General features: G+C 47.5%; 1 protein-coding gene across 5 annotated transcripts in view; it reads right to left on the reverse strand.

The window, feature by feature from the left end:
- The window catches only part of Arid1b (AT-rich interaction domain 1B), a 380,162-nt gene that overhangs the window by 22,053 nt on the left and 344,726 nt on the right, over positions 1–13,383 (reverse strand). For 3 of the 5 annotated variants that reach the window (XM_052750910.1, XM_052750905.1, XM_052750908.1), the window contains 4 exons: positions 10,844–10,953; positions 9,980–10,138; positions 4,372–4,581; positions 1,321–1,525 (listed from right to left, as the gene is read on the reverse strand). In XM_052750910.1, coding sequence (XP_052606870.1) covers positions 1,321–1,525; positions 4,372–4,581; positions 9,980–10,138; positions 10,844–10,953 — 684 coding nt within the window. The remainder of the gene's footprint in view (positions 1–1,320; positions 1,526–4,371; positions 4,582–9,979; positions 10,139–10,843; positions 10,954–13,383) is intronic. The other 2 variants (XM_052750907.1, XM_052750906.1) reach the window with 2 other exon arrangements.

The raw sequence follows: 13,383 nt of genomic DNA on the forward strand, positions 1-13,383 counted from the left end.
ACTGAATGTAACGCTGTGTGGTTTTTAAAATTAGATTATCCAGTGCTCAGGTACACCCTGAATGGTGAGAGTTCGGGATCAGAAAGGGTGAGGCTGGAGGGGAGGGTTTTTCCAACTGGCAGACCTCCTCCAGGGATGGTCAGAGCAGAGCATGGCTGGCTGTATTTATCTGAGACCTCTTGGCTGCCAAGAGTAGCAGCAGCTTTGCAAGGCTGACAGGGGCCAGAGAATCATGAGAAGTGAACAGCATTCTTCCTCTGGCCTCTAGATGTAAACACCAGGCCTATCTCAAAGGCACTTCCATCTAGGCCGAGGTATCTGGTGGGTTCAGTGAACACCACATGGCTAAATATCTCAAACACGCCTCTTGCACCCTCACCGTGTGGCTTTGGGGTCTAAGACTTCATCTGCCTTTACTGTCCCAGGGACATTTAAATTGCTCCTGCATCCAGGGCCGACGCAAAGATAAAACGACACGTATACAGAAGTTGCCTGGCACACTGTACACGCTCAGGAAACATGGGCTAGCTTCAGAACCGGCCATGTGATGGGTCAGTGCGCAGTCTCTACCTTGAACGGCAACTGCAATAATGCCACCAAGTGCTGAAGGGTAACTAGGCTTGAATGTGATCCTGTGATGACCAGTGACTAGAAACCAGGAATGGTGGGATTTTCCTGAGTGAGGCTGCCACTCACAACTAAGCAGGAGGCCAATGTCTTCCTGGCTCTAACGAGGGAGTTACCAGCTCACAGTGTCTGGTAATTTCACACTTGACAGCTAATGGGGGACAAAGGCCAGATGGAGAGCTGATGGGACCCGTTTCCAACAGCATGGGTGGAGGGGCAAGAAGGAACGGCCTCATGACGGCACGTAAGGGCCTTTTCTACGGCACTGGAGGGATTCCCTTCAGGTGAGAACTTGCTGGACAGGAAACAGCAGAAACTAAGTCCAATCTCATATTTTTAAAAAGTACAAACTGGAGTGACCCAGACAGGAGAGGTAGTGCGAGCCAGCCATTGGCCTGAAGGGGGCAGCACTGGGGCTGTGAAACACTAGACTGGGTTCATGTGGGCGTTTACTCTGGAAGTGGATGGGATGTTTTTAAATCCTTGTATTAGAAACAAAGGTGTATGGCTCAGGATTCTAAAGTCCACTCTCATGAGAGGAGGAAAGGCAAGGAGTGCTGCCTTCTAAGTCTGACATGCGGGGCGGCATCCACATCTCTCTCTTCTTGGAAGCACTGCTGAGGAGGTCGGTCACTCTCCCAGGTCTGGAGTCTGGCTCAGCCAGCTGCCCTGAACTGTAGCGCTGTCACTTACCAGGAGATGGCGGCTGCAGCTTGGGCTGTTTCTTTGCGTCCCCTGTGCTGAAGACTTCTGGCGGGGGCTCCTCCCCACGCTCAATTTTGCACTCAAAGGCGAACAGGTACTGAATATACTGCTTCTTCAGGGAGCTGGCCGCGCTGCTTGAAGTGCCAACATTTAAGTTGGTTGCCAGCTCGCGCCACTTCTTGTTTTTATTAACCTAGCCAAAAAAAAAAAAAAAAAAAAAAAAAAAAAAGAAAAAAGGGCAGGATCATTGGTTTGCAGCAGAGTGGCTTGTTTAAAGCCAGGAGACAAACACGCACTTAATGTCCTGGCTTACTTTTTTCATTTGCCTCTTTTAACCAATGCTCATCACTCCCACTCAGCAGCACACAGACAGCATTACAGTTATAAAACCATTAAGGAACCTGCTGCTGGCTACATAAAAGCCCACTTGCTGGGGTCTTCTGCCTGCTCTGTCTCCCAGAGACTTGTATAAGAGTTTTGGATTTCTGAGCCCCAGGATGAATGGAGACCCCGGCCCCCACCACACACGCACCTATCCCCACCTAATCTCTAAGAGGGCACCTACCACTAACATAATAACAGCATTGTACTTACATGAAAAAATAATGTTCCCTTCCAACAGCCACCAGAGTGTGCACCTGTGACCCTGGCTGCATGCTTCCATTAAGCTCTCACCCACTGAGGCTCCTTGTGGGATGGACACAGGGCGTGTCCAGAGCAGCATTACTGCTCCCCAGCTGGAGTGTTGGCCAGCAGCTTAGTGTCTGGGGCACAGGTTGTGTGTATCCTACAGGGCTTCCTACCTGAGGGTCAAGACATCAGCACTCCAAGAGAAGGTGAGTGAGTGAGTGTGCGTGTGCGTGTGAGAGAGAGAGAGAGAGACAGACAGACAAAGAGAGACAGAGAGAGACATACATACAGAGAGAGAGAGAGAGATGGGGCATTGTTTCAACTTTTTCATTCCTACCCAGGAACGGGTTATGAAACGATCGTTATGAATGAAACATGAAGACACACAAATAACTCGGAAGGCGGCGGCTTGTGCTTTTTGATGTGTGTGACGTTGAGTAGCTGGCAATGGTCATGAAATAATGAATATGTGGATCCAAACTTTAGCACAAGGCTCCCTACATCCATTTACTTAGTACTCCAATAGTCATAATAAACACGGCCTGATGGCTCTGGGAAATGCCTCTTTCAGCACTTAACAGAAGAGCACCAACAACAGGCCACGGCTGATTCAGGCTGCAACTTTGCTGCTTGGTCCATTGGAGGGCTAGGCTTAGCTGTCAGGGCACAGCACCTGCTCACACGCTTGCTGCAAAGCAGCATGATGCTAGCAGCACTGCCTGCCGAGTGTCCCCAGCTGCACACACTGCCTCCCGAGTGTCCCCAGCTGCACACACTGCCTCCCGAGTGTCCCCAGCTGCACACACTGCCTCCCGAGTGTCCCCAGCTGCACACACTGCCTCCCGAGTGTCCCCAGCTGCACACACTGCCTCCCGAGTGTCCCCAGCTGCACACACTGCCTCCCGAGTGTCCCCAGCTGCACACACTGCCTCCTGAGTGTCCCAGCTGCACACACTGCCTCCCGAGTGTCCCAGCCATGCATGAGCTATGCCAGCAGAGCTGCACACGCCACCCGGTAAGTGGATTCTAGTTGTTCTTTTAGAGTCTAGCCTGGGGGAGACAGGGCAGAATGGGAGGGGCAGGGGTGCAGAGAGAGGGAGGAGAGGTGGTCCACCCAGCACATGGGATGTGGGCTGTGACATGTAACTTAGCATGGGTTATGGTAAGTTCTAAGGGACCTGGTCATAGGCCTCAGTACTGTAAGGGGCAGGCACCTGAAGAGAGGCCAACAACAAAGATCTGTCCTGTAACTCCCAGAAGCACAGAACTGAGACATGGAAACCTCAGTGACACCTGGGGATGAGGGGCTACCTGGATGGGGTGTTGGTTGCCCCATTCCAACTGCCTAGACTGCGGGGACCCAGCCAGCTAGCTCCAGGGCACTGAGCTAGGGTGGCGATCTGATGGTCAGTCTGTAGGAACTCCATGGGGCATTCCCATTCACAGTGGGAGCGATGGAAACAGCTGTTTGCCATCAGACAGGCCTGGTTCTGCCACTTACCCACCAGCAGGCCCGGGCCATGACACTATTGCAACTGATTTCATTACACAGGAGTTTCCTCCTCTATTCTCGGGGCTAGTGAACCGTGCCTTGTGAGTAACACAGATAAAGGTCAAGGTGAGGTGACGTGCTATGTCACGAGCTAGTACTCCAGCTGTTCTCATGACAGTACGCATCCACTCCAACCAGACACCTCACCAAAAGTAATGGGGTGAACACAGTGGGGGTGCTGAGGACACGAGATTTAGGGGACACCTACCCTGACAGTCAACAAGTATTGGTGAGTATGTGCACAGAGAGATGAGAACCACCCTGAATTCTGTACCTGGGTATGTCTCCTGCCCACCCAGTGTCCTGGCCCTGTGGGCTACTAGAATACTAGTCCTGTAGCTATCCAGGAGCTGGGGCATAGTTTTACCATTATGACTCAATTTCTCCTTCTGTTTTCTATGGAGACAGGGTCTCACATAGCTGAAGCTGGCCTTGAACTCCTGATCCTCCTGCCTCCACCTCACAAGTATGGAATTACAGCTGTTCCCCACTATACTCAGTCTGAATTTATAATAGTGAATTTGATTTTTATCTGACCTACATAATGAATTCAGTCATGTCTAAATCACTTCTGGAGTATCTACCATGAATCTGTAGCAGATTCCAGAGAATTCTAGAGCTGCTGGGTAAAAAAGCTAGCAATCTGGAATAGATGAGGAAACTCAGGCCACACAAGTGGGTAGGAGACTCAGGAGTCATAGCCCTCTCTGGCCACCACAGAGTCCTAGGGAGGTGACCTGCCCAAAGGCTTAGCTTTTCCTCTGTGAAAGAAGACCTGAAACAAAACGCAGCGTCCTGAACTGAGCCTTTCATCCAAAGGCCTGTCTGCAACACTTGCCCTTACCCACGCTGCTCACCTGCGCCAAACCTCCGATCTCTTTGACGCAGACATAGAGTCGGAACAGGTCCAGGGGCTTCTTGCCCACGGCGGGAAGACTGGACACCGGGGAGCCCCTCTCCTCCATGAACGTCAGGTAGCGGTCCACCCACAGCTTCCGCTCCGGCTCGTTTCCCAGCTCATACACTTTCGTGATCTTCTCCCCAGTGGTGGAAGATGAGCTGGACTTCTAGTGTCAAAAGCGTGTGGTGTGGGCACGAGGGGCAGGGATGGGGCAGCGGGAGGAGGTGAGGAAAGAGCAGAGAACTGGTAAGCACAAGAACATATATTTAAAAACCACGGCTATCATATAACAGCTAGGAATGAAGGCTGCTAGTTCAGGCACAAATTATACATTTTCTTAAATAACATATTTGACTTTAAATAAAAGGGCCCAAACTCTTCATTTTAACACTTAAAACAACTAAACTAAAAAAAACAAAAACAAAAAAACAAAAAAAACCACAAAACACTCTGATAGAAGCATTGAAACCCAGAAGGCAAGATTCCAATGAAGTCTCATATGCTTCTGAAAAATAAAAGACCGACGGCCCAGAGAATGAATACCTGTGGTCCAATTTCTCATGGCTGATGTCATAGAGCCCCCTTAACCCCAGTAATACATTCCTACTTTTTTCTCAAAATGAGAATGATTAATATGTGTCCTTATGGAAACAACCACGTGGTAGAAGCTGGTGCTTGCTGTAGTGTGTGCAGGAAGGTAGAAACCACAGACAGGAGGGGACAGGTGTTCCTCCACGCTGCTGGAGTCTGTAAGCCATTGGGCAGCCTAAGCTGTGACATGTGGCAGCCAGTTCTCCCTAGATAAGGTGTCTGAGCTTCTCAGTGTGAACATGGCGTTATTAGACAAGCACCACAGGGTGGCCAGTGCCCTAGAAACCACGCTCCAGGCTCGGCAAGTAACAGCTTCCCCTCTATAGGCCATTCTGCCTAAAATGTTCTGCCTTTGGCTTTACGATTGCTGGGGCATAAAATCTGCACATGAAATACATGGGCGATCTGGGCCCGCTGGTGTAAACCTGTATTCCCAGCTACTTGGAAGGCTGAGGCAGGAGGATCACAAAGTTTGAGGCTAGACTGCACAATTAATATTGAGTCCCTGTCTCAAATTAGAAAAGAATAAAGTAGGGAAAGGACTAGGGTAGAGCTCAGTGACAGTATACAGGAAGAGGCCTAAATTCAGTGCTAAATTCAGTCCTCAGTAATGAAGGGCAGGGTGGGGAGCTGACATGGCCAGAATGGGAAGTAAGGGTGATCTTTTAGGGGTGACTTTGGCATTGAACTTAAACTCCAAGCCATTTAGAAATTACTTTAGATAAGAATTTACCACACTTAAGGTGTGTGTGTGTCCAGTATACATGTATATATAATATCCAAATGATAAGCTTTTGAACTGTATTTCATAAACTATTTTCTACAGAAATATCACAGATCATTTTACTCAGAGAAGAAACTGCCAGCAGGGTTGACAGTGTTCATACCAGTAACCCTGCAGAAAAGCCTGTCTATTGCCAACAGGACGGCCATTAGCAGGTGCCTGCTAAATGGTGGCCGAGAGCTGTGTTTCTTTCAGGATGGGTCACTCTAACATTAGCCCAGTGTTTTTAAAAAATGAAATAACGAGATAAGAGCATGAGGGAAAAAGCATTCTCCCCTACAGTCGGATACTACAGTTCCCTCATGAACAACCGGGAGGCAAGGTCCACCAGGGTGCTTTAAGGAGAAGAGCAGTAAGGCAAGCGTTTGTTTACAGGGGACCTCAAAGACCTGAACTGCTCTGCCACGCTCCTGGAGGTAGGACCAGCTTCCATGTCAGGACAGTGCGCTCTTCCCTAGGGACCAGAGCACAGCAGTGTCTGCCTCAGCAGACCTAAAATACGGGTACAGTTTGCATATGCAGATTTTAATTTGGTCACTTTTCTTTGTTACTCCAATCTGTTCCCTTATAATTAGGAAAGGGCAATGAGCAGCTTCTCCAAAGGTGTTTTTTAAATTATGTGTGTGTCTGTTGTGTCCGTAGGAGCCACACAGCATGAGCTGTGGGTGCTGGGCACCGAAACTGGGTCCCTTATAGGGCAGCAAGCACTCCCTCCCACCACCAAGCCATCTCTCCGGCATAACAGATAATAGTTACTGATAACTGCATCTTCCCCAGGCATGTTTATGCCTCTACCATGCAGGTACAAGCATTTCACATAGCTGAAGTATGTAGGGGACTGTGCGAGGATCTCTCAGGCTTGCTGGCTAATCTACGCCAGGGCTCAGCTTTCCTCCCTCACATGCTGGATTGCTCCTTCGTGGTACCTTGTTTAGCGTGTAAAGCTCTGTTCTGCAGTGAACAGTTGGACAGCTGCTCTCCCACCTACACTCAAGCCTGGGGATTGTGACTGCACGCACTCGGCACAGTGTCCTCCACACTAATGGTCTGAGATGTGGTCTACAAACGCTTAAGAATACAAGAAGTTGTGTGAAAAGTCTGACTGTGCTCAGGTAAGAAGTAACAACGGACTCAAGCAGCCCTATGCACGGGACAAAAGGTGTGACGTGAATGCGGTGGCCAAGGTGAGACTCCAGCGGAGAGAGCAACAGCAGACACCTCCCTGGCCCCAGGCTTGCTTGTGAGCCAAATCACTGTCCAAGGCAGATGTCGGTGTCTGAAGAGAACTAGAGAGCTCAGCAGTAGAGCCCAGCAGAGAACACGAATGCTCACTGCTGCCACTGAACACAGCTCTTTCCCTCTCCTACACACTGGAGCCTCTGCGGATATTATCTTATGTGTATGTTGCCTGCATGTATGAGTATTATGTGTGTGCAGTGCCCTTGGAGATCAGAAGAGGGTGCTGGATCATCTGGAACTGAAGTCACAGATGGTTGTGAGCCACCATTGAGTGCTGGGGACTAGACCCAGGTCCTCTGCAAGAGCAGCCACTGTTCTTATCCCCTGAGCCATCTCTCTAGTCCCCATCTGAGGATGGTCTTTGGGAGACACTGCCTTTGACAGTGGGAAAGGCCTTCAGGAAGACCCAGCATCTTTGGCAGGTGTCCCAGGGCCACTTGGAACTGCTTCTCTGCTGTGAACAGTGTATCCCTGGTTCTGAAAACATTGGGGAGGGGGAAAAAAAAGGAATGGACGATGCTGAGAAATTACAGCAAGATATTCTTATGGTGCCACAAATGTTTTCCTTGCATATAGTTTAATTAAGCTAAAATGCACATTTCCTCAAGGCTCTGAGGCAGATTTACATTTCAGCAGTCTTTACCATATGCTTGGTTCTATGTATATGTGTGTGTGTATGGACAAATCTTTATTTACATTTTAGAATGTTTTCTAACAAAGCAATGTTGGTCCACAGCACACTGTCAAGGCAACCACAGCAGCTCTGCTATTCTGCCCGGCTCCTTCAGGCCTGCTCTTAGCAAAGCTTTACTGGGGACACTACTAAGAGCAATTTCAAGCACAAACTGAAGTGGCATCTCAGAAGGAGCAGTTCAACATTCCTGAATCGCATACCTCTGCAGTGATCAGAAGCAACAATGGTGTGAGATCCTGCACGGTCCGCTCCCTCACTCCCCTTCTGTGATACCCATCCCACAGCAGAGGACACAGCAAGAGCCTAGCATGTTCCACTGGGCAAACACAGCCTCTCTTGTCCTTGTTTAGTACTGGAGCCTGAGGTTTGCTTACAGATTTTTAAACACAGAACAATTTATGGTATGAACAGAGATATGTGGCACTATTTAAAAAAAGAAAAACACTAAATTTCAAGTGTAATCCTCAGGAAATGAGGTCATTTACTTTAGTTTGCTTTTCTAATGAAATAAAATTGAATTTGTTTTTGAGGTAGGGTCTTGCTATGTAGCCCATGTTAGATTCAAACACGATCCTCCTGCCTTATCCTCCCTGGTCTGGGGTTATAGGCATGTGCCATTACATCCAGCAGAATTCTGGGTAAGGATTTTGCACAGGCCTCGCTGGATAAGGACAGCTTGAGTAGGAAGCTGGAACACAGCACCTATCACCATCAGCTGTAATTCCATGACCAATAATGAGTGTTACATCATGTTTCCCGGTCTATTAGAGGTCTTCATTTTCACTAATTATTCTCAATTATTATCTTAAGTTTTAAACATTACCATTTTCTACCACTGAGCCAATATGCAAATGTTTTTGTAAATGTATTTGAATTCTTCCCACTCATTTAGCATTATTAATTAATATGCTTTTTCCTGTTACAAAGAGAGAGAGAAAGGAAGAGAGAAAGAAGAAGAAGAAAAGTCCAGGGTGGTTTACTGAAAAAACAAAACCAAACAACCCCTCCCCCAACTCACCCAATATTGGCTGTTTTCTGAGACTCAAAGCTAACAACACCATCGCACATAAAAACGGGAGGGGGCTCCCCCTTCCTCTGATCTGGCTGGAAGTGGGCCACTTCTCACTCTGCGTATTTCAAAACTGAAACCCTTCTGCAGGTAGGGGGATGCCTGGAGCACCCTCCCTTGCTCTGAAAAGGGAAATGCTGGTTATAGCTGAGTTTCACAAATGCTGCTACAGCCACTGCCGGCTCTTCAACACGCTGGGTTCTATATGTTTAAGCCAGTGGATGGGTAATTAATGGCAGCCTCCTTTTGGGTTTTGACTAGATTGCCAGATCCTACACAGCCAGGGGCTTCTTCCCTCCAACTCACTCTTCCTGAGCTGAGCTCTTTAATACATTGTCTTAACAGATCAGTGTGTTAATTAAGTTTCTTGACAACTAATTTCATGTTAAGTTTTTTTTTTTTAAAGATCTTTTGATTCCCTATATGAATGTAAAGTAAAAGGTTACTCTAATATATCACTTTTTTTTATTGGTACAGAATGAATTTTTTTTAGAAGAAATAAAGGCCCAATTTGGTGGTCAAAAGAGCATTTCCTGGTACGTACATGGTGTTGCTGTCATTTATACATCACACTTACCTCAAGATAGCCAATATTCTGTGCAGAATGCCACTTGTCTCTCTCAGTGGCTCTGATGCAGGTACACATTCTTAGTCCAAAAATCCACATGCACTAACATTTGTATAACTTTGTCTCTTTCAGACAAACAGTTTATAAATGAAATGGGCTGCTGTTACGATTCCCTGTACCCAGCTGCAATATTTATTCATTTATTTCATGTAAGCAGCTTTGGAATCATGTTTTAAATATAATAGCCCACGACAAAGTTATACCAAGAGCCAAACGTGTCATTTATCTCCTGGTGCTACTAGTGTCCATGTCCATGGCAGCAGCTGGTTTTAGAGAAACCCTCCACGGCACACACACAGCATGCACCCCAGGGAAGAGTCTGAGCCCCAAAGCATCAGTGTACTCCACGTGGAGGTGGGTCTTCACCCCAGAACAGCTGCTAATAATGCCAGAAAGATCTGCGACACACGGATTTGTTGTTACTAATGCAATTATGTATAAATTCTGCTTTTTCATGGATTAACGATGAAGAGTCTTATAAAGCAAACCAGCAAGTATTAAAGTGTAACTGACTACCATCCCAAACCCCAAACCCCAACAAACAGCCGGGGCCACTTACAGGGCTCGATGGGGTCTTGGGCCAGCCTGGGCTGCTGATGCTGTCGCTCTCATCTCCGTGGAAGGAGGAGATGCTGGCAGAGCTGGGGGACATCGGCGAGGGCACCGGCAGGTTGCCTGGGGTCGGAGGCTGAGAAATGCCCTGAGAGCTGTAGCTATCCTGTGGCAGAGGAATAAGAAAAAAATGACAAAGGTATAGCCAACTTTATTTAAAACAACAAAAGTCACACCCAGTTTAACAGACTGTGTGTGTGTGTGTGTGTGTGTGTGTGTGTGTGACAAATGTATACATAAAGACATGCCCAAACACACATGAAAATACACACATAGCAAAGTACTAAAAAATTCTTAGTATGGCTGGTCAGTTTGCTGGATGCTGGAAAGGCCACAAAGTCACCATGCTTAATTCAAGCTTAGATGGAATGCTGAGCATGGGATATCCCTTATGCAAGAAAGTAAGAAAACAAGAGGAAAGAAAAAGCCATTCACCTTATTTATGAAGTAAGGCAAGGAAGCAAAAAAATAAGTAGGCTGCTGCTGAGGGGCCAAAACAGGAGCCTCTGAACTAAAGGCAGAGAAAACCGGCTGCAGGCATCCACCCCAGGCGAGATAAACCCCTTGCTTTCCCCAGCAGCATCTCTTGGGTAGGTTTTGTCCTCCACCCCCCGCCCCTCACCGTGATTTGATGCTGCAAGAACTAGTAACTTTCAGATCCACCCCATGAGGAGTGGTGGGATAGGAAAGATCACAGACATGTGGCACATGAAGCCATGAAGAGAAGACACGTGAGTGTCTCAGCACCAGGCAGAGGACAGCCAGGCAGCCCTGCAGGCAGTGGCCACCGCATGCAGGGAGGAGGAAGTACCTTTGACTTGCTCTCGGGCTGGGGCACACTTTCTTCTTTCCCGTCTGCTTTAAGAGGCACGGACAGTTTGGATTCGCCGGGAGACATCATATCTGCAAGACCCATAGATGCTAATGGAGAACAGGAGAGAGAGTCAGGATTATACCTGGGATGTACCACAGCCCTTCTGCTCATATGAACTACGTATGGCATGAAGCGCCCAGCACCCAAGCTTCCCAGGAAGGAAAGAAAGGGGGGGAAAGAGTCATGGGCTCCTGGAGCACACTGATATCTAAAATTCTTTTCCATGGTGGAGGAAGCAGACTCTGTATACCTAAGACCCCCAAACAATGAGGCCAATTTATAGTATTTTTTTCTTTATCACAGCTTAAGAGAGTTGGCACAAGTAGGAATGGGCAGTTGTATGAATCGCTCATGAGGCCCTGGAAGCCACCGCAGTGTGTATCCACCACCCAGGTTCTAGAGGGCTTGGTGTTCTGTTTCTTCAGTGCAAGTAATCTGTTTGCAAAATCTTGGTGACTTCACAGGGTCTAGTCTACAATAAAGGAGGAGAACCATGCTGAGGACTTAGGGGAAGGTTCCTAGACTCTACAGTGGGCTCCTGCCCCGTCAGCTGACAGAGAGCCTGCAGTCACCAACCCGCTACAGCCGATGCGACACCATAGGAGCTCCTGACACAGCCTACACTTTCTATCTTCGGGCTGAGAGATGCCCCAAGCTCCAGGGAGGCCCCAGATAGAGGTCCAGAGAACAACTGACTCATGCATTGTGCACACCAACAGACATACTCAGGTCAATGGCTTCTTTTTGAGGGAGGAGTCAGCCTCCTGAGGGCAATCAGTGTAGCTATCCAGGGAATCAAGCTGAATTTCCATAACACCTACTGTAGAGCCATCTGCATAACCCTGAGCTAGAGGAGCTGCAAGTGAGATGCAAACAGATGTGTAAGGAGCAAGGGGAAACTGAGGCAGCAATCTGCAATCACTCCCTGTCAAGATAACAGAAACATGGGTTTCATAAACGGGACCTGCTTCAGATGCTGCAATGGCAAGTATGGGCTCAGGCGGGCAGGACACAGGGTGCACTATGCACCAGAAAAGGAAAAGCAGACCAGCTTTCTAAAGGCCCCGCAGATCGCCCACTACAAACGATCACTGCACATATTCGTGCATTACTATGTTTTAGAAAATAATTAGTTTTAATTACAGCAGCGAGAGAACGAGGAGGCTCTGGTGAGTTAGCTGGCAAGCTCCGTGGTGCTAATTTGTTAATATCGTTAGCATCGCTGCAGGTTGAGACCACAGGTCCTGCCAAAAAAGCCTACCCCTCCACGTGCCCTGGAGTTTACATCGGCACACTCAATACCGCGCTCTGAAATCCCGTGTTTCCACAGGCGCACTAGCTGGGCTTGCAAAGCCCATTTGCAGCTCAGTCAGTCCTTAAAGTCATCACAACACACACAAATCATAATTGAGATGTTTTTCTTTTTTTCAAATTACTTTCATACTTAGACTTTAAGAACTGGAACAAAAAGCTTTTTCAAGTGATGCAGCTGCAGAGAAAAATCTATTGGGATCAGCTAAAAATGTGTTATTTCTGTGAATGTGTGAAGCCTCAAAAAAAGCAGCTGAGCGATATTACAGCAGAAGACCGCCTCGTTCAAAGCAGTGGTTGCTTTCGTGTGGCTTCTCTGCAGGGTCCAGTGAGACGGGAATTAGTGAGCCTGGACACTTAGAAGAAGAGGAAATAAAAGAAGTGCAGGGGGAAAAGGGGCCTGTGCATGATTATCTGCCTGCCCCCACTCTTCTGCAGACTCTGTTCAGAGCAACCGCAGCCAGCACGATTCGGAGAGAGGGAAGGTCATAACATGTGGCTTCTGCCAAATCCTGCTGCTCCAGAGGTGACAGCTGACTGTTTTGCCAGTATTTATAAGTTATGTCTAGATATTATTTTGGCAGTAGGAATAGTGATGTTTTATGCATTTCACACACTAATGTACACAAAAATAATTTTAAGCACAAAGAACTAAGCCAATTGTACTACAATCATCAGTGGTAATTCACACTGATTTCATAATCAGACTCAGATGAATATAAGCATATGTGGAATTTAAACTCCCCAAATTTCTTCCTTCTCTATTATCTAGTTTAAACTGGGCATCCTAGGTATGCAAATGTACCTGTACTGCCCTATTATTCTGAGAGACAGGGGAATAGAGTGACACTCTCTAAGTACAACATATATTCTTCTTTTACTACATGATTGCACTCTTTCCTATTGTGGATTTTATTTTTCTTTTTACTGAAATGCTTAGTTTGACTTAACCAAACTTTCAAAAAATCACTGCACAGAGCCATACAGCTGCCATCCCTCCAGGGCAGTGGCCTCTCGGGGGCACTATGTTTTACTCTTTCCTCGGGAAAGAGGCCACATCACTGTCAGGATGCTTTCCATCAACTGCTGATTCTCCAATTCCCAGGAATCGAGAATGTGATGTTCGGATGGGTATGGCCAGGGATAGCAAGGGATCTGCTTCAACA

Source organism: Peromyscus californicus, unplaced genomic scaffold, assembly GCF_007827085.1.
Source record: "Peromyscus californicus insignis strain IS unplaced genomic scaffold, ASM782708v3 Scaffold_22__1_contigs__length_63687245, whole genome shotgun sequence".
Lineage (NCBI taxonomy): Eukaryota > Metazoa > Chordata > Mammalia > Rodentia > Cricetidae > Peromyscus > Peromyscus californicus.